This window comes from Halichoerus grypus, chromosome 2 (genome assembly GCF_964656455.1).
Source record: "Halichoerus grypus chromosome 2, mHalGry1.hap1.1, whole genome shotgun sequence".
NCBI lineage: Eukaryota > Metazoa > Chordata > Mammalia > Carnivora > Phocidae > Halichoerus > Halichoerus grypus.
Window position 1 is genome coordinate 100,119,500 of NC_135713.1, and position 24,945 is coordinate 100,144,444.

Sequence of the window (24,945 nt, forward strand, 5' to 3'; positions counted from 1 at the left end):
GTACAAAAGTAACTAAGGGCATACTGACTAATAAACAACAACAAAAAATCACTTCAAGTTAGCCTACTTGGGAGGAAATATATGACATATAAACATAACATGTTTAATATGCCCAATAACATGTTCTTAGGGAACACATTTTCCAAAAACCAAAATTACAAATTAGGATCGATATGGTTAAACTGTTGTTACTATTAATACACATAACAAAACAAAACAAAAAAAGCACAACAAATTGCATTAATAGGTTCAGGCTTACACCAGTCTCCTACTCACTGCTTTATATAATGACTACATGTAACCAAAAATACAAAAAAAAAAAAAAATTACTTCTGGAAAAACACAGCTATTCTACCTTTAAAAATATCTCCCAGGGGCACCTGGGTGGCTCAGTCGTTAAGCGTCTGCCTTCGGCTCAGGTCATGAATCCAGGGTCCTGGGATAAAGCCCCAGGTCATGAATCCAGGGTCCTGGGATAAAGCCCCGCATCTGGCTCCCTGCTCCGCGGGAGGCCTGCTTCTCCCTCTCCCACTCCCCCTGCTTGTGTTCCCTCTCTCTCTGTGTCTCTGTCAAATAAATAAATAAAATCTTTAAAAAAAATAAAAATATCTCCCAGCTAAATGCAAACTGGTACAGCCACAGTGGAAAACAGTATGGAGATTCTTAAAAAATTAAAAATGTAATTACCATATGATCCAGTAATTCCCCTACTGGGTATATAACCAAAGAATATGAAAACACTAATTCAAAAAGATATATGCACCCTATGTTTATTGTAGCATTATTTACAATAGCCAAACTACGAAAGCAACCCAAATGTCCATCTTTATCCATTCATCTCTTGATGGACATTTGGGTTGCTTTCGTAGTTTGGCTATATATATATATACACACACACACACAATGAAATATTACTCAGCATACACACAATGGAATATCACTCAGCCACAAAAAAGAACGAAATCTTGCCATTTGTGACACGAATGGATCTAGAGGGTATAACACTAAGTGAAATAAGAGAAAGACAAATACCATATGATTTCATTCATATGTGGAATTTAAGAAACAAAACTAACAAAGAAAAGAGACAAACCAAGAAACAGTTAACTACAGAGAACAGATGGCTATCAGAGGGGAGGTGCGTGGGGGGATGGGGGAAATAGGTGAAGGGGATTAAGACTACACATCATGATGGACACTGACTAATGTAGAGAATTGCTGAATCACTGTACTGTACACCTGAAACTAACGTAACACTTTATGTTAACTATGCTGGAATTAAAATTAAAAAAATAAGATTCTTGGTAATGATAAAAATAGATTAAAAGATATAAATAAATATATACATATCTCCCAGCGATATACTACAAACACAACTTTTTACTTAAAGGTAAACTACTATAACACCAAAAAAATAAGGCACTCAGCAATAAATCTGACAAAAGATTTGCAAAGCTTTCCAAAACTAAATAATAAAACAATATGAAAACATGCTTAAAAATGAGACTAAAATAAACAACACATTCATGGATAGCAAGACTCAGTAATCATAAATATGTCAATTTTTTTTTAAGTTCAACCAAATCTAAAGCTCAACAGCATTTTTTAAAGAACACTGACAAATCAATTCTAAACTTTATATGGAAAAGTAAGGATCTAAGAACAATTTTAAAAATTTTTACATTTTATAAACACAATAAAAATACATTGTTTTCACGAAGCCATCTACTTCCTCACCCAGATTAAACAACTATCAATATTTTGCCACACTTACTTCATTATTCATCCTCCCCTTTCTGCTGGCTAAAATGTTTTATAACAAACCTGAGATTTCATGTCATTTCATCCCCATGTACTTAGGTAAGCATCTCTAAAACACGGGACATTTTCTTACATATTCAAAATGCCATTTTCATACTTAATAACAATGCCACAGCAGTAGGTAATACCTAGTTCATATCAAATTCTCCTGATTGTTTGAAATTTCCCAACTAGCAGATAAAATAGCCAAGATAATTTTGAAGAAAAACAGGTATGTTTATCTTATCAGATTTCAAGGCTTTTGAAAGACAGTAGTAATTAAATACACTATAGTATCTGAGCAGGGATGGAAAAAAAAAATCAATCAATGGAAAAAAAATAGTGTGCCCAGAAATGGCTCCAAGTATATACTGGAACTCGGCATTACAACTAATGCAGAACTTTGTGTTACAACTCACCAGGAAAAGGACAGACTATCAATAATGCTAGGACAGCGAGGAAGAAATATTGGATCGCCATATTACACAAAGTAGAAAAATTAATTCCAGATGGAATAAAGACCTAAATGTGAACAGCAATACTTAAAAATTTTTAGAATATAGAATCCTTAATAAACGAGGTGGCAAGCAGACAAAAAAGAAAACCATAAAGCAAAAAAATGGATAAACTCAACCAGAACAGAATTATAAATTTCTGTGCCCCAGAAGATACTATATATAAACTAAAAGTCTAGGCAAAGACTGGGAGAAGATATCTGAAGTACAGATTTCTGACAAAGGATCAATGTCCAGAATATAATAAAAAATTCCACTAATCAACAGGAAGAAAAAAATTTAAGCACCCTAACAGAAAAACCGGTAGGAGAAAGTCTAAAAAGCCAATAGATCTAAGAAAAGATGATCAATCTAACTGGTATTCAGAGAAATATTAATTGAAACAATCATATGCCAATTTTGATCCAGGTAACTGACAAATGTAAAATCTGACAATACAAACATGGTAAGAATGTGGAAGGAGGTTAAACTAGTCCAAGCACTTTGAAGAGCAATCTGACAATATGTGGTGAGGCTGATGCTGTATATTCCCTAAAATAGGCATGTCTTTAGGGCTGTATAAAGGGAAAACATAAAAAATAACAAAATAGCTTAAGTGTGTGCATCAAGAATTTGGACAGGCAAATTTTAGTGTAGTTATATGATGGAATCTAATTACCAATGATCATATATAAACCACATCTACATGTATCCATGTAGAAGATTTCAGAAATAACGCGGATTCAGAAAAACAAACTGCAAAAGAATATTTACATATGGGGGGTGGGCAGGCAGGCGGGCAGGCAGCCAGCCATTGAAAGAAATAACCTAGAAGGCCACCAATAGAGGACTGGTTAAATAAATGGGGAAACATAAATTGAGTATGATCTTTTTAAAAAGATGAGGTAGAGATCAATGATTTTTTTTATAAATTTCAAAAGAAATGAAATTTTACACTTACCTCTAAACATACTTTAAAAGTCTAAGATACAATAGGTGAAAGAATATTGAATATTCATTTTTTGTAAAATTAAACATAAATGTTAGTAAATGAACAAGTGTAATACTTTATAGCAGAAAGACTAGATAATGTCTAAAATGAGGTAGGGGCAAGCACTCAAGAAATAACGATATAAGTACATTATTTAATGAAATAGAAGTAAATACCAGAGGAAAACTATAGGAGTTGTGATTGCTCTAAAGAGTGAAAAACAGGGCTAGAGGAACCAAGCACCTTAAAAAGCCTGGGCCTTTTAACTGATTTTTAAAACCACAAAGCAGCATTATTTGAAATAAAAATTAAACGTAAAAGAAGATTCCATTGTGAGTAACCTTCAAGGGGTAAAAGTCTATCAAAGAGAAACAGGAGGGGCACCTGCATGGCTCAGTGGGTTAAGCGTCTGCCTTGGGCTCAGGTCATGATCTCTGGGTGCTGGGATGGGCCAGAGTAGGGCTTCCTGCTCAGCAGGGAGGCTTCTCCCTCTGCCCCTCCCCCCACTCTCAAATAAAAATCTTAAAAAAAAAAAAAGAGAAAGGATGGATTCTAAATCCTAACTTATGTTAAAAAAAAGCAACCCCCCCCCCCGCCCCAAACAAAACAAATCCCACTAGGACTTTCAAACAACTACATTAACTCAGTATGCCAACAATGAAGATTATATCAGTCGGGTTAATACGTTTTTTTTTAGGTTAATACATTTTTAATGAATGTCTACAAATGTACTGGACAGGATCCTAAGTATAATTTGAGTGGAAGTAAATAGACAATAAGCTCACAGATAAGAGGATTTCAGATTTTGATAAATGTTATGAAGATAATGGAGAAATATGGCAAGGAACAATAGGGAAGTAGGGAGGCACACCTATTTTAACTAAAGTGACCACTGAAGGCCTCTATGTGGGGGAGACATTTGAGTGAAATCTAAAACTTGCCAAGTTTTAGAGAAAAATATATTAGCCAGAAGGCAGGCAAATCCAACGATCCTGGGAATGCACTGAACTTAATGTGTTCAAAGGACAGAAAGGTCAGTGTGACCAGAATATAATGAACCACGGGTAGAATAAAAAAGGTAACTTTAGAAAGGGTCAGAATAGATAAGAATTTTTACACAGGAGTAGCTACAATGCTGGATTATAGAATTTAAGTTGGAAAACAGAGATGAGAGAAATCAGAAAAAGTAAAAAGATAACAGCAGCAGGAATAATTGTGGAGGGTGACAGGGAGTGGGTGTAAGTGAATCAGCGGACTAGGCTTCAAAGGAGTTAGGAATTTTGAAGGAGAAATAAATTCAAATAGCAACAGGAACAATAAGGAGGTGAGGACACCTGGGTGGCCCAGAGTCCTGGGATCCAGCCCCATGTGGGGGCTCCCTGCTTTAGCGGGGAGCCTGCTTCTCCCCCTACTTGTGCAGTGCGCGCTCTCTCTCTGACAAATAAATAAATAAAATAAGGAGGTGGAGGTCACCTACCCCACCAAGAGACCTTGAGATATGACAAAAACCTCTCTTTGAGAGGATTACTGATTTCAGTAGCATGGGAAAGAACAAGCAACCTGGCAGCAAAAAACCTGGATTTAAATCCTAGTTTTAGTATTAGTATCTGTGTCATTTTGACAAGTTACTCAATCTCTCTTGGTCTCAGGTACCTCAAGTGTAAAATAAGGATACTTCCCCTACTTCACATGGCTATATTGAAGGCTAAGTGAAAAGAATGTAAGTGAAAGTGCCTGACATGTAGAAAATTAGCTACATATGACCCAAGTTTCTTTAATGAATGCAAGTAAAAAAGCTACTAAAAAGGCACATCAGTGTTAATGCTCACGAAAGCCTTTCATGGAAAATCTGTACACAGAAAACACAGAGGATACACATGACGGATGCAGGTGTGGCAGAAACCGTGACCTGGGAATATCACGGCACTAAATAGTTCTGAGGACCCAACAGATGGGTACTTGGTCCCCTTGCCTACGTCTGAGTTTATAAAGCAAACGTAATATATAGCTTCCTCTTCATTTCAATTCCAATTAATGGGACAACAACAAAACTAGTTCAACCCGAGTTCCATCCTGAACACAAGCACTAATAAATTGTTTTCTCTGAAAACGACATAAATATCTCATTAGCAGAGCACTGTTGAGAGTAGTAAAAAGCCCAGGCATCAGCTCATACATACAAACATCTTCAGAGGCTCAAGGAAAAATAACAGTAACTCACTTTCTTAATGGCGACAATTTGGTTGGTGTTCTTGTCTCTGGCCTTGTAAACCGTGGCAAACTAGAGAGAAAAACAGAAATAATCTAAGTTTGTGGGAGCTTTTTGTTTGTGTTTGCCTTTTTACTTATTTAGTTTGGAGAAGCAAAGAGCCCGGGATTCCTGGATCGGATTCGTGGCGGCGTGGAACGTGGTGAGGCAGGCCACTTCCCGTTCCAGTCTATCCTTCAGAAAGGACAGGGCCCCGAGGGGCCTGGGTGACTCAGTCATTAAGCGTCTGCCTTCGGCTCAGGTCATGATCCCAGGGTCCTGGGATCGAGCCCCGCATCGGGCTCCCTGCTCAGCAGGAGGCCTGCTTCTCCCTCTCCCACTCCCCCTGCTTGTGTTCCCTCTCTCGCTATCTCTCTGTCAAATAAATAAATAAAATCTTAAAAAAAAAAAAAGGACAGGGCCGCTTAGGGGTTCCCCTCGAGGGTACACACAAGGGGCAGCAGGTGCGTCTGGGCAGCCTCGCCCAAAAAGGAGTAGCCAGGTCAGTCCTCTCAATTGCACCAGAAAATCTGTGAGGGTGTGAGGCGGCTCCGCGTTCTCTGTTCAGAGACCTCCGAATCCCGCCGAGAGCCTCACCTGTCCCTCCCCGAGGAAGTCCAGTTTTTCATAACGCTTTGCTCGCGACTTCACGTCCACCGCCATCCGTCGCACGAAACTCGACTCCAACAGAAAGGGGCGAACTCCCGAGACACCAGGAATTTAAAGCTACCTTAAAGCCTCCAACAGCCGCTTCCGTTGAGAGGGCGCCGACGCTTTATTAGCTCCGCCCCGACTTCCGGTTTGGGCTTGGGCGCTGCTAAATAAGTCCGGCTAGAGCCCGCCCTACGGAAGCTGAGCGAGGCAGGGTTCGTTGGCTTTTTTGCGCAGTCCCCGCCCTGTCACTCCGTAGCCTGTTGGTGCCGGAAGCGGAGTGTTTTCGCAGGTGACTCTGTCACCCTGTTACCGTTTTAACTTCGATATTCCCTTCACTACTGGGGACAGGTCAGCGTTCTGATATGATATTCTGAGTTCGGGATTTAATGGGTGTGTATGAGTGTGGAAGGCTTGACCTCATCCCTAATCTCGCTTTCTGGTTCTTGCTCAAGGGCGTCCGTCGCCAAGGTTGCTATGGACGCTTGGCGTCGCAATCTCAGGTTACTTGGAAGAGAGCCCAGTTCTTAAGGGCTGGTCTAGAGGCTCTCTTAATTCAGTCCTTTGTGAAGTACTCCTGGGGAAACAAAATCCAAGTCCACTGAAGAATTTCGTGCTGTGGAACAGACTTCTGGTCATCAGTTTTCTATTCTGTAAAATGGTAATAATAGGCGACATCATAACTGATTGTGAAGACTAAATGAAACACCCAGAAAGTTTAGACATAGTAAGTGCTCAATTAAGTGTTAATTGTGAGTACTCAACCTTGATTCTCATAAGTTTTCATGCAAATCAACACGTTAAACACATTAATTCACTTATTCATCGAATATGTATATAGAGCGCTTACTATGTGCCAGGCTCTGTTGCAGACTGAGAAATCAGCAGGGAAAAAGACAAAGATCCATGCTTTCCAATGGAAGGAAATAAAATATGTTATGATACATACTGTTAAGTTCTACAGAGATAAAGCAGGGAAAGGGTAGGGCTTGCAGTTTAAAACAGGGTGTTAAAAGACGTCACTGAAAAGCCACTGCAAAAAAAAAAAAAAAAAAAAAGGCCACTGCAGTTTTCTGCAAAGTGGTATGATCTGACTTAATGTTTTAGAAAGTTCACTAATGGCTGTTTTGAGAGACCACAATATAGACTTAGAAAGCAAAAAAAGCAAGGCCAGTGAGAGAATTATTGCAGTTATCCCGATGGCTATATAAGATTTTATCAATTTGACTTCTAGCCAATAGGATTTGCTGACAGACTGGATCTGGGTTGTGGCGGAAAAAAAACCCTGATAATTCCAAGGTTTTGAACTGAAGCATTTGATGTTTCTAAGAGTTGAGAATATTCATCTTCAGAGGTGTTGAAGAAGGCAGCAGAATACTAAGGTTCATAATTAAGTCACGGTAACACAGAGTCAGGGTTGAGTTCTTGCTCTGGATCTAGACTACTTGCATTTGAATACTGACCTCACAAGTGTTCAGTCACTAGATTTATTACTTGGGCAAAATATTTAACCTTTTCGTTCCTAGTTTTCTAATTTATAATAGGACTACTCATTGGGTTGCTGCAAGGCTTAAATGTTTTACATTTCCAAAACCCTTAGAAAAGTGTCTGACAGTGCTCAGTTTGTTAGCTATCATGTAACTATTACTGGTCACCTTCCAGCTCTTTGTCACTTGGGTTTTTATTGAGTTTTGATATGTTCATAGACAAAATTCTCATACATTACACAAAACACCATCTTTACTATTTTTCTCTTATGTCAAGATATACCTAATGATACATGGTATCATAGAACTTAGGTCGAAGTTCCTTCTGAAAGTTATTACTTTAACAGTAATCTAACCTCACTTGTAGTAGAAATAAGTAGTGAGCTAAATGTGATGGTACACTTGTGAGGCTAGAGGTTCCAAAGTGTATCATGGCATATGAATTGATAATAACTGCATTATACTATGATGCTAAGTAAATTCTGATTTGGGGACATTTTAAGTATGGTAAAAAAGGCAGTTATTTAGGTAATATTCTGGGTTTACTGGGTCACTGTATGTATAAAATGCCATTCAGCATCTGTATAGCATTGTCCAGTTTACAAAGCACTTGCACGTATTAGCTATAGCCAGCTTTCAAGGTGGTCCCAATGAATCTTTCCTTCTGGTATCAATGCACTTGTGTAGTCTACTCCCACAGTGAAACAAACTGTTCTGTGTGACCTGTAGAATATGGCAGAATTCAGTACGTGTAACTTTTAAGTAGATCATAAAAGGCATTGCTTCTTTTGCTTTGCATGCTTAGATCATTTGCTCTGAGGGAAGTCATCCATCATGTCAAGAATTCAATCAGGTAGCCGTGTAAAGAGGCCTATGTGAGGAGCACCTGGGACCTCCTGCCAACAGCCAGCATCAACTTGCCAATCATATGAGTGAGCCACCCTGGAGGTAGATCATATAGCTCCAGTCAAGCCTTCAATAACTGCAGCCCCAGCTGGCATCTGATTACAACCTCCTGAAAGACCGGGAGCAGAACTGCACAGCCAAACTGCTCCAGAATTCCAGACCCAGAGAAACAATGAGCTATTAAGTGATTATTGTTGTTTTTAGCCACATTTTGGGCTTTCAGTCATTAAGTTTTGATTTGCTACAAAGTAATACACAATAGGGACACCTGGGGGGCTCAGTTGGTTAAGCGTCTACCTTCAGCTCAGGTCATGATCCCAGGGTCCTGGGATCGAGCCCTGCATCGGGCTCCCTGCTCCGCAGAGAGCCTGCTGCTTCTCCCTCTGCCTGCCACTCCCGGGGTTGTGCTCTCTCTGACAAATAAATAAAAATTAAAAAGAAAAGTAATACACAATTCACTAATGGATCCTATCATATTGTACAGTATTAGGGAGGAAAACTGAAGCTTGAACAAATTCAGCACTTGGCAGGTGATTATATATATATTTAAGTGCTTATCTCCTAAATGAAAATACAGCCTATTTATTTAAAGCTAGGCCAGAATTCCTCCTATACCATCTCTTTGGGAGCTCATCCTACGACACCAATTCCCACTGAACATGCCTTTTTGCCATACTTATGCTCACTAATTCTGTAAAAGTGGTAATTTTTTTCATTGCGACATTCACGGTAGGAGCTGTAGTAAAGATGGCCTTCAGACGGTTCTAGTATTGGGGCTTCTGACTGCTGGCCCACAGTAACACAGAAGTCACTCTTCATTACCTGAACCCACTCTGTTTCGGAAAGCAAAAATATTGGCTTCCTTTTACTGAAATGAAAAAATTAGGGAGAAAAAATAGAATAGTGCTAACTTTTATGAATATTTTCCAATTAAGTTTTTAAAATGATAACAGAAAAATCATGAATCACATTGTTTTTCTGAGTCACCAGAACAGCTTACTGCTAGTACCAAACACCTGTCTCATATTCGACTTGGGCAACATCTATACTAGGCCACAACAGAGAATTTATAAGAGAAGCAGATCAACTACAGAATAGCAAAAAAAGAAAAAAAGCATGGGGCGCCTGGGTGGCTCAGTCATTAAGCAACTGCCTTCGGCTCAGGTCATGGTCCCGGGGTCCTGGGATCGAGTCCCGCATCGGGCTCCCTGCTCCGCGGGAGGCCTGCTTCTCCCTCTCTCACTCCCCCGCTTGTGTTCTCTCTGTCAAATAAATAAATAAAATCTTAAAAAAAAAAAAAAGCAAAGCTTAGTTCACAGGCAAATGAGCAATACTCAACAATTCGACTTTTTTTTTTTCAAAGATTTTAAATTTAGGGGCGCCTGGGTGGCTCAGTCGTCAAGCGTCTGCCTTTGGCTCAGGTCATGATCCCAGGGTCGTGGGATCGAGCCCCGCATTGGGCTCCCTGCTGGGCAGGAAGCCTGCTTCTCCCTCTCCCACTCCCCCTGCTTGTGTTCCCTCTCTCGCTGTCTCTCTGTCAAATAAATAAATAAAATCTTTAAAAAAAAAAAAGATTTTAAATTTACTTCAGAGACAGACAGAGATAGTAACAGAGATCAAGAGTGAGTGGGGAGGGGCGCCTGGACAGCTCAGTTGGTTAAGCGACTGCCTTCGGCTCAGGTCATGATCCTGGAGTCCCTGGATCCAGTCCGCATCGGGCTCCCTGCTCGGCAGGGAGTCTGCTTCTCCCTCTGACCCTCCCCCCTCTCATGTGCTCTCTCTCATTCTCTCTCTCTCAAATAAATAAATAAATAAAATCTTTAAAAAAAAAAAAGAGTGAGTGGGGAGGAGAGGGAGAAGCAGGCTCCCCACTGAGCAGGGAGCCCAACACGGGGCTCTATCCCAGGACCCCGGGATCACGACCCGAACCGAAGGCAGACGCTCGACCAAGCGAGCCACCCAGGCGCCCCTCGACTCTGTCTAATGCCCAAAAGCTACCCTTACTATTAGGGATGACTTCTTTAAAGCATATTCTAGAAATCATTCAAGGTATGGAAGAAAATTTATTTAGCTTTGTGAGGCTTTACTTTCACAATAATACATACCCTTGGCACTGTAAGACCCTATTAAAGTTTCATAAATTGCCTTAGTAAGGTAAATATTTAGGTTGATTTTATGAGACTTTCAGACATTAAGTTTGAGAAAGTTAGTGGTTTCCAGAATTTGCACAGATGATAATTAAAACAGTAAAATAAAGAATAAGACTTTCTTAACACCCCTAATAACATAGTAAGTTGCAATTTCTAATCAAACACCTATTTCTAGGTTATATTCATTTTGATCTCTTATTTTCCATTTTAAACTCTGGTATTTTCTTCTGAATATAGGTTACAAATAATCTTTTGTATTAACTCCCAGTTTTAATACCACAAAGTCACCTATTTTACCTTGACTATATTTTTATCGTTTAGGGTAGGATACACTTTTTAAACTAGTTATACTCCAGTAACTTTGTGAATGAAAAAAAGGGGAGGAAAACTAAGAACAAATAATGGAGTCATTCTTTCACTGATCCTCATCCAATTTCAGGAAAATCACTTCCCAAAAGCAGCAATTCTAATAAATCTTTCCATGTCTAAAAAGAAACTGAAACAAAAGGGAAATCATGGAAAACCTGTGATAGTTTACTAGATATTGTGTGCTTTTAGTAGCTCAACACTGGTAATACTTGATAATCGAGAGTAAATTAATAGGCTAACATTTAAAAATGTATACTTTAATAAGCATATAAACAATTAGGTAAGCTTGTGGAGAAGCTGACCAAGATACATATATTAGGAGATACAATTGTCCATCTAAATTTTCTAGATTTCTTTTTTTTTGCAGAGTATTTATTCAAGTTGTTTACTATATAATTTCTCGTGTGCCATTTTGGAAGTCCTTTATTGTAAAGACTAGTCTTTTGTCTGATGACAAACAGCAGCCACACTGTCAGTGATTATTCTGGACCTCCACGCTGAAAAGGAAAAAACAAAGCAAAAAGATTAGGTGTTAAATTTACAGAAGAAATGTTCTCATGGCCACTATATGAATTTACACTATTTTAAGCAAATGATCTTTAGGTGTTTAAAAAAAAACAGTTTTGGTTTTCCTCTTAGGCACTCCTATCAATGTTATGAACAATTTCTGATCTGGAAAGGACTCAAGGTTGACCCTGATTGGTGGTCCTCAAATTTCATGGTCTCAGCAGCCCTTCACACTGAAAAATTACCAAGGATTCTACCGAGCTTTTTTCATGTGGTTATAGCTATTGCTACTTCCCATATTCTACTTCCACACATATATTCCTTCATGTACTTTTACTGAGGGCTTGTACATGGTTTATTTCTCATAGTCCTGGTCTACCTGACTGTTTTGGTCTTAGCGACTGACCCACCATGACAAGGTGATGGAAAGAGCAAGTAAATCAGCCTATGAAATTCCAAAAGCCAAAAATGTTCATGTGTTTTGCACAGTACTAAGATAAAGAGCAATGACATACTTGGATAAATTCAATTTCTTCTTGAGATACAAGTTTCCTTCTGTATTTCTGAGGTAATGTTTTTATTATTTCTGCAGTGTCTGGTGGACCCTGATGCACCAGCAAATCTGGGGATTTACTTCCCTTATAATGCTGTGAAATTGAAGAAGAGTGAGACGGTAGTCCTGCTGATCTCAAAACTTCTGATACTGAAAAAAAAAAAAATGTAATTAGAGAAATAAATTGTTCAGGTGTCTTAAAATACTATTTTGAGTTATCTATTATTGAGTAAGCAAGTCATTCTTCAAATGCTAAGTGTAATTCTGAGAGGTATTATTGAGTAACTTAGTTGAGTACCTATATTTAATTTCATAAAGTTCTTTTTAAATAAGGAAGTAGCTGGGGCGCCTGGATGGCTCAGTCAGTTGAGCGTCTGCCTTTGACTCAGGTCATGATCCCGGGGTCCTGTGATCGAGTCCCGCACTGGGCTCCCTGCTCAGCGGGAAGCCTGCTTCTCCCTCTCCTCCCCGCTCGTGCTCTATCTTTGTCTCTCTCAAATAAATAACTGAAATATTTAAAAAAAAAGGAGGTAGCTTTAAGTGAATGAATTACTAAATCAAACAAGTTTGTAAAATAATAAAATTTCTAGGTAGTGGAGTTCAACCCATATGGATAATCTACCTGACTTAAGTTTTGTCAAATGGGGGCACCTGGGTGGCTCAGTCGGTTATGCATCTGCCTTCAGCTCGGGTCATGATCCCGGGGTCCTGGGATCGAGCCCCGCATCAGGCTCTCTGCTAGGCGGGAAGCCTGCTTCTCCCTCTCCCTCTCCCTCTGCCCCTCCTCCAGCTTGTGCTCTCTCTCTCTTGCTCACTCTCTGTCTCTCAAATAAATAAATAAAAAAATCTTTAAAAAAAAAAAAGTTTCGTCAAATGGTGGCATTTACAGTTAAAAATATCCCTATAAGGGGCACCTGGCTGGCTCAGTCGGTTAAGCGATTGCCTTTGGCTCAGGTCATGATCCCAAGGTCCTGGGATGGAGCCCCGAATTGGGCACCCTTGCTCAGCAGGAAGCATGCTTCTCCCTCTCCCGCTCCCCGTTTGTGCTCTCTCTCTGTCAAATAAATAAATAAAATCTTAAAAAAAAAGATATATATATATATATATATATATCCCTACAAAATTTGATAAACTCCTCCCTGAATTAAAGATCAAATATCTTATAATAAAGACAGGGACAATCATAATGATCACTGAGTAATGTATAGAATTGTTGAATCACTATACTGGACACTGTAAGTTAACTATACTGGAATTAAAAAAAAAACAGGGACAAAGGATCAGGTAAAAAGGAGGGGCAAAAGGAAAACAGGACTTGTTCAGAATCTTCAGTTACTTTATAGGAAATGATTGCTCAGGGCTAAGGCAGTCTTTATCTATTGAGTGAATGAATAAATGAGTGAAAGAAAAGAAGGACAGCTGGGAGAAAAATATAGGAATGGCCACTGTTCCTCACAATCTCTCCAATGTAAGCATAGGAGAGTCTTTTAAAGGACAGAAGAAAGGAAAGAAAAAAAATTTCCCTATATAAAATCGTTATCATTAAAAAATCAGAGATATGTTCTGTTGAGTCACTACCTTTTTAAATGGAGGTAATAAGTTAATTTCTACTTGCATGAAACCTAGCAGACCATTGTGATCTAAGCTACAATGGTCTCGCTGATTTTAAAATGAGAAATAATGCCTATAATAGAATATTCATATATACATATGCCTGTACATATATTTTTTTAAAAATCTGAAGTACAACTTACCGTTAGGTTTAGGATTGTCTCTTCTGTCAGGGAACCTTATTAACGGAGTATGTGGCTTGACTACCTAAAAGAAAAATAAAATCCATGGAAAAAAAAAGATGAAGCACTAAAATAAACTCGTTAACTATAAAAGAAACAACCTACTGGGCTTCATAGATACTTTTGTTAAAATAAACTAACTTAGTATTTGACAGCAACTTTAAATCTTCCTATTTTACTCTTCCCCAACCAGGAAAGCTGGTCTATGAACTATTAAGTTGTTTATCTGTTCTTCATAATAACTTTGGACTTTTCACATGATAAGACATTTTACTATACTACCAACTGACCTCAAAAACAACCCTATGAAAAAGATGACACAGATTTTATGTTGCATGATATATATTGCCCTGCTGCCTGGTAAGAATTCAAAGTTTCCTGACTTGTATTGAGTGTTGTTTTCCTACTATCAATATCTAGCAGTGTAAAACAGGGTAAGAAGCATACTGAAATTTAGGTCATTAAGAAAATACTTTTCCTGGGAGGCTCAGTTGGTTAACCGTCTGCCTTCAACTGAGGTCATGGTCCCAGGGTGAGAGACTGAGTTCCCCATCAGCGAGGAGCCTGCTTCTCCCTATGCCCCCCGCTCCGCCTGCTTGTGTGGGCTCTCACTCACTGACAAATTTTTAAAGGAAAATACTTTTTCTGACTACAAAAGTAACACATGTTCTGTGTAAAAAATTCGGAAGAAATCGAAAAAAGCACAAATAAGAAAATACTATCTATAATCCCCAACCCCCATAAAACAGACTTAAACATTTGTTAGCACATTTGGTCTGAGGACTATACCCACAGAAATATGTATTTTTAGAATATTGTTTTTATAACAGATATTTGCAGAGTATTAATGTTTTATCCCTAAAATTCCATAGAAGAACTTAAATGGACATTTCAATATGAAATTATCTGAATACACAATGCTAAGACTCTAATGAACAGTACTATTTGCATCTAATCTCTGAGTTGCTCTGTAACTAATGATATTGAGATGTGTGTTTATCTGCAAAATATCTGTATATATGTACTATATATTATATATTTTATATGACTACAGAAGTAAATAGGCTTGTTGGGACTCGCCTGAAACCACCACAATTGTGCTGCTGAGAGAAAATGCTGGAATAGAGTTGTCTTCCTCAGCATAAGGGCACACACAAGTCTTTCATGGTAAAAAAAACAAAACTCTAGGGCGCCTGGGGGGCTCAGTCGTTAAGCGTCTGCCTTCGGCTCAGGTCGTGATCCCAGGATCCTGGGATAGAGCCTCATATCGGGCTCCCTTCTCAACGGGGAGCCTGCTTCTCCCTCTGCCTGCCCCTCCCTCTGCTTGTGCGCTCTCTCTGTCCTCATGAATAAATAAATAAAAATCTTTAAAAAAAACAACAAAACTCTAATGTAATATTGTGTGTCAACTATACTTAAATAAAAATTTTTAAAAAACCAATTCTCCCTCTAGTGACTTTTTCCCTTTTCATAGCCAAGGTTCTTGAAAGAATGTTCTTCTAGCCATCCACTCTCAATACCCCATTTAAAAGTTTTTAAAATGTTCAACAGCTTTCAAAATAAACTTCAAACTCCACATCTGTCCTTCACAAGGCCCATCCTGATCTGGCATTTCCTTACCTCTCAAGCCTCATTCCCCACCACTGTCTTATAGACCTTTTATTCCAGGTATTCTTTTTTTTTTTTAATTTTATTCCAGGTATTCTGAAGTACTTTTCTGTTCCCTATTCATCATGCCATTCAATCTACAGCTTGTGTTCTCTGCCAGGAAATCTATCCTCAGTCCCGCCCCACTTCCATGCCTCATGCTTTCATCTGGTTTTGTTTTGTTTTGTTCTTAAGATTTCATTTATTTATTTGAGAGAGAGCAAAGGGGGGCAAGAGAGAGAGCACGAACAGGGAAAGGGGCAGAGGGAGAAGCAGACTCCCCGCTGAGCAGGACACCCGAAGCGGGGCTCAATGCAAACACCCTAGTATCATGACCTGAGCTGAAGGCAGACACCTAACAGACTGAGCCATCCAGGTGCCCCTCATCTGTTTATCTTTTAAAACAATCAAATATCACTCCCCTCTAAAAAGCTTTCCTGATTTCAAAGTCTGATTTTAAAACTCCTCCTTTGTGTTTCCATGGCATCCTGAACATTTTAAGAATATTATGGAGAGGACAGATCAATGAACCAATGATTACAGGACAGCTAAGCTCCTGAAAAGGCAGAGTCAGAGAAATTGGCATTTCTGCAGTAGTTCCTGGTACATACTAAATGCTCAGGAAACATTTGCCAAGTGAGTGAATAGAGACCATTTGTAAGTTAGGACTAACTATGTATGTATACACACACTTACACAACCGTACGTACACAGAGAATCCATTTTAGCATTACTTTTGCACACTTAAAAATATGATGTGATATGCCCTTATAGATTAAATTTCCAGTATCATGTCCTTTTTTTTTTTTAAGATTTTTTTAAATTTATTTATTTGACAGAGAGATAGCATAAGTAGGCAGAGCGGCAGGCAGAGGGAAAGGGAGAAGCAGTCTCTCTGCTGAGCAGGGAGCCCGATGCGGGGCTCGATCCCAGGACCCTGGGATCATGACCTGAGCCGAAGGCAGCCACTTAACCGACTGAGCCACCCAGGTGCCCTTCGTGTCCACCTTTTAAAAGATTTTATTTATTTATTTGAGAGAAGGAGAGAGAGAGAGAGAGAATGAGCAGGGGGAGGGGCAGAGGGAAACAGACAAGCAGACTCCCCACTGAACAGGGAGCCCAATGCAGGGCTTGATCCAGGACCCTGAGATCATGACCTGAGCTGAAATCAGATGCTTAACTGAGCCATCCAGGTGCCCCTGGTATCCCCTTAAAAGAAATTTTTCTAAATACATGAGAGTAGAGAAAGTACTATAATAAACCCTAATAAACAAAAAATAAAATAAATCCTGACAAACACATTATACAATTTCAACAGTAATATAATCTTATTTTATCACCCCTTCCCCCATTAAACAAATCCCAACCATCTCCTCTTACCTGTTAATACCTTCCATATGTATCACTAACAGAAAACAGATTTTTGTGAAATCACAACCCCAATACATTTTACCACAATTCACAAGTTAAAAATAATTCTTCAGTATCATCTAATACTTAGCTTATGCTCAAATTTTCCTCTCTCAAAATTTGCTTTTTAAACTCTAAATGTAAACACAAAGAAGCAACTCTAACTGTGTATTAGTTGGGTAACATAACTAAGAGAATAAAAAAGAGCTAATCCAAATAACTTTCATAGGGCTTAGACTATACTTCAGTCTAAAGGCGATGGTAATAATAATAATAATAAATACAAAGAAATTTTGAACTTCTTAGTTTGGTGTTGGGAGTTGTATAAATATAGCAATTTTGAAACCATTTTCTATCTACTGTAGGACTGAGCCAATGAGTACATACATTTATATTGATATTTGGGGGAGCCAGGGATTTGCCTGTGGGAGAAAGAAAATACAAGTGTGGGATTGGGGGGGAAAGAGAAGGAAGAATGCTGGGGTGTTCAGACTGGAATCTAAGGGGTCAGTATAAATTCATGATAAATGCCATGAGTTTATTCAGCCTGTCCCATTAATGGATATTTGGGTTGTTTCCAGTCTTTATTACAAATAATGCATACAGTAAATATCCTCATACTATTCTTATCTGTGCCAGTATATCTGTGGGATAGATTCCTAGGAAAGAGATTGCTGGGTCAAAAGATAAAAGACTGATTTTGAGAGATACTCCTAGATTTTCTTTCACAGAGGTTCTACTGTTTTACATTCCCATATTGGTTCCTAGAGCGACCGGTAAGTGCCTGCTTACACACAGCCTTCCCAACAGACTTATGTTATCTAACTTGTACATTTTTAATAAAATCTAAGTGAGGAAAAATGTTATCTCCATGTAGTTGTAATTCTCACTTATTGTGAGGCTGTCCAGTTTTTCATATGGTTAAGAGCCATTTTCATTTCTTCACCTGTGAAGAGTACGTTCACAGCTCTTGCCTATTTTTCTATGCTTACAAATTCTTTATATAGTATGGTTATTAACCCTTTTTCTGTTGCAAATTTTTTACCTAGTTTTTTTTTTAGTCAAATGCTTTTTAATTTTTTGAATGAGTAAAGGTGTTTTTTTCTTTCTAGTACAGCCCAAATTGTCAGTTTTTTCTCCTTACTGTATCTTGATTTTAAAGCATAGTTGGGAAAGTTTTCACTGTTCCCAGGTTATAAAGAAAGTCTTGGGGCGCCTGGGTGGCTCAGTTGGTTAAGCGACTGCCTTCGGCTCAGGTCATGATCCTGGAGTCCCGGGATAGAGTCCCGCATCGGGCTCCCTGCTCGGCAGGGAGTCTGCTTCTCCCTCTGACCCTCCCCCCTCTCATGCTCTCTGTCTCTCATTCTCTCTCTCTCTCAAATAAATAAATAAAATCTTTAAAAAAAAAAAAAAAGTCTTGTTTTCATTTGGTATTGCATGGTTTTATTTCTTTTAATTTTCAATTTTGAAATAATTATGGAGTCATAGGAAGTTGCAAGAAATGTACAGGGAAATTGCAGGTACCTTCATTCAGTTTCCTACTACAGTAATATCTTACAGAACTATAGCACAGTAACAAAACCAGGAAACTGACATTGGTACAGTCCATATAGCTTATTTAGATTTTATCAGTTTTATATGCACTCATTTGTGCATGTATAATTCTTTGCAACTTTGGCTTCATTTTTTACATTAAAATATCAGATCCATATGCAATTTATCACTTCCTCCCCAACAAACCCCTGGCAACCACTGATCTTTTTACTGTCTCCATAGTTCTGTCTTTTCCAGAATGTCATGTATTTGGAATCGTTCAGTAAGTAGTCTTTTCAGTTCGGTTTCTTTCACTTAGTAACATGCATATAAGTTTCCTCCATGTCTTTTCACGGCTTGATAGCAAATTTCTTTTTAGTGTTGGATAACAGTCCATTGTCTGGATGTACCACAGTTTATGTTATCTATTTACCTACTACTAAAGGATATCTTGGTTGCTTCCAAATTTTTACAATTATGAATAAAGCTGCTATAAATATCCATGTGCAGGTTTCTATGTAGATATAAGTTCTCAACTCATTTGGGTAAACAGCAAAGTGCAATTGTTTGATCATATAGTAAAAGTATATCAAGTTTTTAAAGAAACTGCCAAACTGCCTTCCAAAGAGGCTGTACCATATTGCATTCTCACCAGGAGTGAACGAGAGTGCCTAATGCTCCAGATCTTTGCCAGCATTTGGTGGTATCAATGTTCTTCTGGATTTTGGCCACTCTAATCGGTATGAAGTGATATTTCATTGTTGTCTTAATTTGCAAATCCATGATGACATATGATAATGAGCATCTTTTCATATGCCTGTGTGTGATCTGTCTTCTTTGATGAGGGGTCTGTTCAGGTCTTTAAGCCATTTTGTTGTTGTTGTCTTTATGTAGGCTCCACAGCCCAGCGCAGGGCTCAAACTCAAACTCAGGACCCTATCAAGACCTGAGCTGAGATCAAGGGCCAGACACTTAATGGAATGAGCCACCCAGGCACCCTGCCCATTTTTATTTTTATTTATTTATTTTTTTTAAAGATTTTATTTATTTATTTATTAGAGAGCGAGCGAGAGAGAAACAGCATGAGAGGGGAGAGGGTCAGAGGGAGAAGCAGGCTCCCCGCTGAGCTGGGAGCCCGATGTGGGACTCGATCCCAGGACCCTGGGATCATGACCTGAGCCGAAGGCAGTCGCTTAACCAACTGAGCCACCCAGGCACCCACCCTGCCCATTTTTAAATCAGGTTGTCTTGTTATTGTTAAGTTTTAAGAGTTCTTTGTATAATTTGGATAATGGTCCTTTATTAAATGTTTTTCGCATATATTTTCTCCCAGTCTGTGGCTTGTCATTTCACTATCTTAACTGTCTTTTGCAGACAAGAAGATTTTAACTTGAATAACATCCAGCTTATCAATTATTTCTTTCACATATCATGTCTTTGGTGTTGTATCTAAAAAGTCATAGCCAGGGACGCCTGGGTGGCTCAGTTGGTTGGGCGTTTCCCTTCAGCTCAGGTCATGATCCCAAGGTCCTGGGATCCAGTCCTGAATTGGGCTCCCTGCTCAGTGGGGAACCTGCTTCTCTCTCTGCCTCTGCCCCTCCCCCTACCTCTGTCCCTCCCCCTGCTTCTGCTCATCCGTGCTTGGGCATCAAGCCATGAAAAGACATGGAGGAAACTTATATGCATGTTACTCTCTCTCTCTCTCTGTCAAAATAAATAAATAAATCTTTGGGGGGGAATAAATAAATAAATAATAAAAAGTCACAGCCAAACCCAATATCATCTACATTTTTTCTTATGTTATTTTCTAGTTTTGCATTTTACATACAATTCTATGATCCATTTTGAGTCAATTTTTGTGAAGGGTATAAGGTCTATGTCTAGATTCATTTTTTTCCAAGTGGATATCCAGTTGTTCCACAACATTTATTGAAAAGACTATCTTTTCTCCATCTATTGCGTTTGCTCCTTTGTCACAGATCAGTCAAATAGCTTTTAATTTTTAATTTTACCTTTCTAAGTCTCTTAGTTTTAGGTATGCCTCATATATAGCATAGCATTGGATAGGCATTTGTTAGCCAATTTGAGAATAATAATTTGATTTAGACCATTTACATTTACAGATATAATTCACAAGTTTGGTATATTTTGTCACATCATTTTATGATTATTTAAAAATAAATTCCTTTGTCATATTACCTTTTTCTTTGCTTTCGTTTGTGGGATTTTTTTAATTTGGAAAGATTTGTAAATTGTACTTTTGTGTATTTATATTTACATTACTATCTTTACATAATTCCCTTAATGGCCACTTTCTGAGATACTACCCATTGGTTCATTATTATGAGAAAGAATGAAAGCAGGTGATCGGGATCTCTTCTCTGCTTTCCTTCCCATCTTTTACTACCAGTTAATAACCAGGGGCAGTAGCAAGTGTATTCTACCTTTTATATACTCTTCCCCCTTATTCCTCCATTTTAAAAGTTGAACTAGAGCTATACTGTCAAACAATAGTATTACCAAAAGTCTTTCCCCCGTATCTCCATTATTTAGTCTTAGTTCTTACAGCCACATACATTCAACGTTCATATCCGTTTCCCATGTTTAAACAACTCCAAGTACAACTAAATATTCCTTAGTTGTCTTTCATTCTCTGGGAGATCTAGTAGGAAGGGCTCCAGGGAACAATATTCCCTGAGTTACTGAAGATGTAGAAGGATTTGTGGCCTTTACAACTTGAAGGTCAATGTAGCTAGATATATCTCTGGTTCACATTTTCCATCTTTACCTTAAATGTTATCCACATGTCCTCCTTTATGAACTATTATTGTTGAAAACTCTTTCGTTCTCTGTTAAGTGCTTGGTCTTGTAGCCTGGATCACCCCAATTTTTTCTTTTTCTCCTTTAAAAATCTAAAGATTCTAGGGGCTCCTGGGTGGCTTAGTCAGTTGGGCATCCAACTCTTGGTTTCGGCTTAAGTCATGACCTCAGGGTCCTGGGATCCAGCCCTGTATGCGTCAGGCTCCCCGCTCGTTGGTGAGTCAGCTTGTCTCCCACTCTCTCTGCCCCCTCCTCCCCATGTGAGCACTTGCGCATACGCGTGCTCTCTAATAAATAAATAAATATTAAAAAAAATTTTCAAGATTCTACTAGAATATACCCATTACTCAAACACAGTTGGTTAATTCTCTCAAGCCTAAGGTATAGGTTTAAGTCTTCTTTTACATCAGGCAAGTTTTAGTAACTTACAGGTTTTCAGACTTGTTCTATTTGCTTTTACTTTTTCAGAGACTACTTATTATATAAAAGTTGCAGTTTCCTGTTTTTATCTACTTCTATGACTTTCTCTGAATCCTTCTAATCTTTTCCTTCATTATTCTGTGATTTTTTTCATTTTCCTCTTTTCATGCACTATTTCCTTTAACAAAACTTCTGAGTTGCCTATTTACCTTTATGTTCCTTCTACTTCAGTATTTACTTCTGAAAAGTTCTTTTAATTCTTTACTGAGTTCAGAGCTTTATTGTCCCTAAAATAACCTAAAATCTAACCTCAACTACAACTTTTAAAGTATAACTCTTCTCTGTTACTTCCCACTATAAGCTTCACCAAACCCTTCATTTCTTTGATTGTTCTTTTTTCCAGTCAACTGGTTCCACCCTGACTTGACCTCCTTTCTTATCTAGCCTAGGACACAGGGACCATTCAATATTCTATAACCAGCACTCTCAACCTCCTTCCCGGAGGTGTATCTTCACTTCACTTGTAAATCTCAAACCTTCTTCCCATGTCTCATGTCTCATGCAGTCAAAATGATTTTGTAAATGATAAATTATCATTTTTCTGCTTACATCAGTCTATATATCAAATATATATGCTTGGCATTCAGACATTTTTATGTCTTTTTGTAGATAAATGTATGTTATTTCTCCTGGGTATAAACCTATGAGTAAAATTGCTAGGTCACGGGGTACGTATGTTTAACTACCAGAGACTGACAAAACAGATTTTAAAAAGTGGCTATACGAATTATACTCCTACCAGCAACGTATGGGTTTCAGGTGCTTCACATTGTCATCTCTCTGTATTGCCAGTTTAAATAATTTTTTTTTAAGATTTTTAAAAAATTTTATTTATTTGACAGAAAGAGACACAGCGAGAGAGGGAACACAAGCAGGGGGCGTGGGAGAGGGAGAAGCAGGCTCCTCGCTGAGCAGGGAGGGGGCTCGATGCGGGGCTCGACCCCAGGACCCTGGGATCATGACCTGAACCGAAGGCAGTCGCTTAACAACTGAGCCACCCAGGCGCCCCGCCAGTTTTTAAAATTTTAATAACTTTGGTAGATGCAGTAGTACTTCCTGGCTTTAATTTGAATCGTCCTGGCAAGTAATGAAGTAGAGCATCTTTTCACAGGCTTATTGCTCATTTGTGTATCTTCTTTTGTGCAGTTTCAACTTTTTAGTCCGTTTTTAAATTGAGCTATATATTATGGATATGTATGGTTATACATTATGGATACCAGTCCTTTGTTAGAGGTTCTCCTTGTCCTCCCAGAATCTTTAATTAGTTAATGCTCAATATCTACCCACTGAATGAGTGGTAAGTAAGGATCATTCCTTGCAATGAGACCGAAGGCTGGGATCTAGGATTATCTTTCAAACCGAAACAACTTTAAGAAGTCTTTTTAAGGGGCGCCTGGGTGGCTCAGTTGGTTAAGCAACTGCCTTCGGCTCAGGTCATGATCCTGGAGTCCCGGGATCGAGTCCCACATCGGGCTCCCTGCTCAGCAGGGACTCTGCTTCTCTCTCTGACCCTCCTCCCTCTCGTGCTCTCTCTCATTCTCTCTCTCGCAAATAAATAAAATCTTAAAAAAAAAAAAAAAAAAGAAGTCTTTTTAAGAGGTGTATTTGTAACAATGAATCATGGAACACTACACCAAAAGCTAATGATGTAATGTATGGTGATTAACATAACAATAAAAATTTTTTAAATAAGAGGTGTATTTGTGCAAAGGTAAATGCACTTCTCGTATCAAAGTTAAAAATGATAGTAATATACTTTGAGAGTATATTTTACACAGACTGTGTAAAACAACCACAAATGTGGAGATTGTGTCCCTTTATATACCAACTTTACCTCTCCTATTTAAGCAATCACAGCTGGAGAAGCAAACATAAAAGCTATCAGGAGTTAGTAAATGATGTTCGGATTAACAAAGTTCCTCTAGCTACCAATCTAAACTCAAGGGAAAAAGAGCTTGGGAAACCAACATCTGCAATGTAATGTAAAAGCATTATAGATAAATAATATCTTTTCCCCCCTCCAACTCCCTCCATCCAGCCAGTAACTAGACGCCTGGACTGGTGGGGGAGAACAGGCCCGGGGTAAGGACGCAGCTCGCAGGGCCAGCTCTCCTGCCATTCCCGAGACCTTGAAGGGACACTGGGTCAGATACAAGGTTCGCTTCCTTCCACTCGCCGTTACCGCCGTCCTTACGATTGGCTGATCCGGGACATCACTGACAATGCTGAACGTCGATTGGCCAGACTATTGCCAGGGCAGCCTAGCCCGCCGACTCCTAAGAGGGCTACGGAGATCCTGGCAGAGTACAGTCCGGGAACCGCGTAGCTGCTCTGTGCCTACGTGCTGATACACTGCAGTCCTGCAGCCTGGCTGGAACCCTCAGCTACAGTCCCGGCTCACTGCCCGACCCAATGGGCTCAAGGTCCAATTTTCACACATACCTTCGGGCCGCGTCGCTGGCGCTAGCCAAGGCCGCGGTGACCGCGCAGCCTCCGCCACCGCCCTGTCTCCCCAGCGCCTTTGCTATAATCAGCACTAGCCCTACCGCCCACGGTGCGAAAAAGCGACCGAATTTCTTTACCTGAACGACCCTGCTGGCAGACGCCATCTTACTGCCCATCATGACCCCAGGATGGGGCAGCAGCTTCCGGCGCGCTCGCTAGGCGCAGAGATAACAGGAGTCCTGGGCAGCTGGGGGCGGGCCCTGCCTGTGGCGTCACGGAGGAGGGACGAGCGGGCGCTCCCGGATCCTCCTCCACTACCGAGCGAACCCACCCTCTGTGCCTGGCCCCGCCCCACCCCGCCCCACTTCCCGCCTAGCAACTGCCCCACGTGCTCCCCATTGTTCAGTTTTGCAGACGAAGGTGTGTGGTGTTGGGTTTGTTCTGCCATCAGCCGACGAGTAAACTAGGGCCATTTCTTCTCCAGATAGCCAGTTTCTAATTTGAGTCCAAAATTTAACCTGAAACCAAATAAGTAATACAAAGTCATGTGGCTTCCTAAAACGAACAATCTCGTTAAAACTTGGGAGTTAGTGGCAGGCTCAGGGAGTGGTCAATTCCAGGTCTACACTAGGCTTATTATTCCCTCACTTACTGGCATTAC

General features: G+C 39.4%; 2 protein-coding genes across 11 annotated transcripts in view; both read right to left on the minus strand.

Annotated features, from left to right (window-relative positions):
* CDK7 (cyclin dependent kinase 7) overlaps nucleotides 1–6,312 on the minus strand; it is a 49,871-nt gene extending 43,559 nt beyond the window's left edge. For 9 of the 10 annotated variants that reach the window (XR_013445759.1, XM_078067239.1, XM_078067238.1 and 6 more), the window contains exons 1-2: nucleotides 6,131–6,312; nucleotides 5,507–5,566 (exon numbers count right to left, since the gene is read on the minus strand). Coding sequence is in view for 9 of the 10 variants with exons in the window: in XM_078067239.1 (XP_077923365.1) it covers nucleotides 5,507–5,566; nucleotides 6,131–6,196 (126 nt within the window). In the remaining variant the exon portion in view is untranslated. The remainder of the gene's footprint in view (nucleotides 1–5,506; nucleotides 5,567–6,130) is intronic. The other variant, XM_078067244.1, reaches the window with a different exon arrangement.
* Nucleotides 6,313–11,332: 5,020 nt separating this feature from the next.
* KGD4 (alpha-ketoglutarate dehydrogenase subunit 4) lies at nucleotides 11,333–24,573 on the minus strand. Its single transcript, XM_036093427.2, has 4 exons — nucleotides 24,422–24,573; nucleotides 13,911–13,974; nucleotides 12,119–12,306; nucleotides 11,333–11,593 (listed from the first exon to the last, which is right to left on the minus strand). The coding sequence occupies exons 1-4, from the start codon at nucleotides 24,461–24,463 to the stop codon at nucleotides 11,576–11,578; spliced, it is 312 nt and encodes a 103-aa protein (XP_035949320.1). The 5' UTR covers nucleotides 24,464–24,573; the 3' UTR covers nucleotides 11,333–11,575.
* Nucleotides 24,574–24,945: the final 372 nt, after the last annotated feature.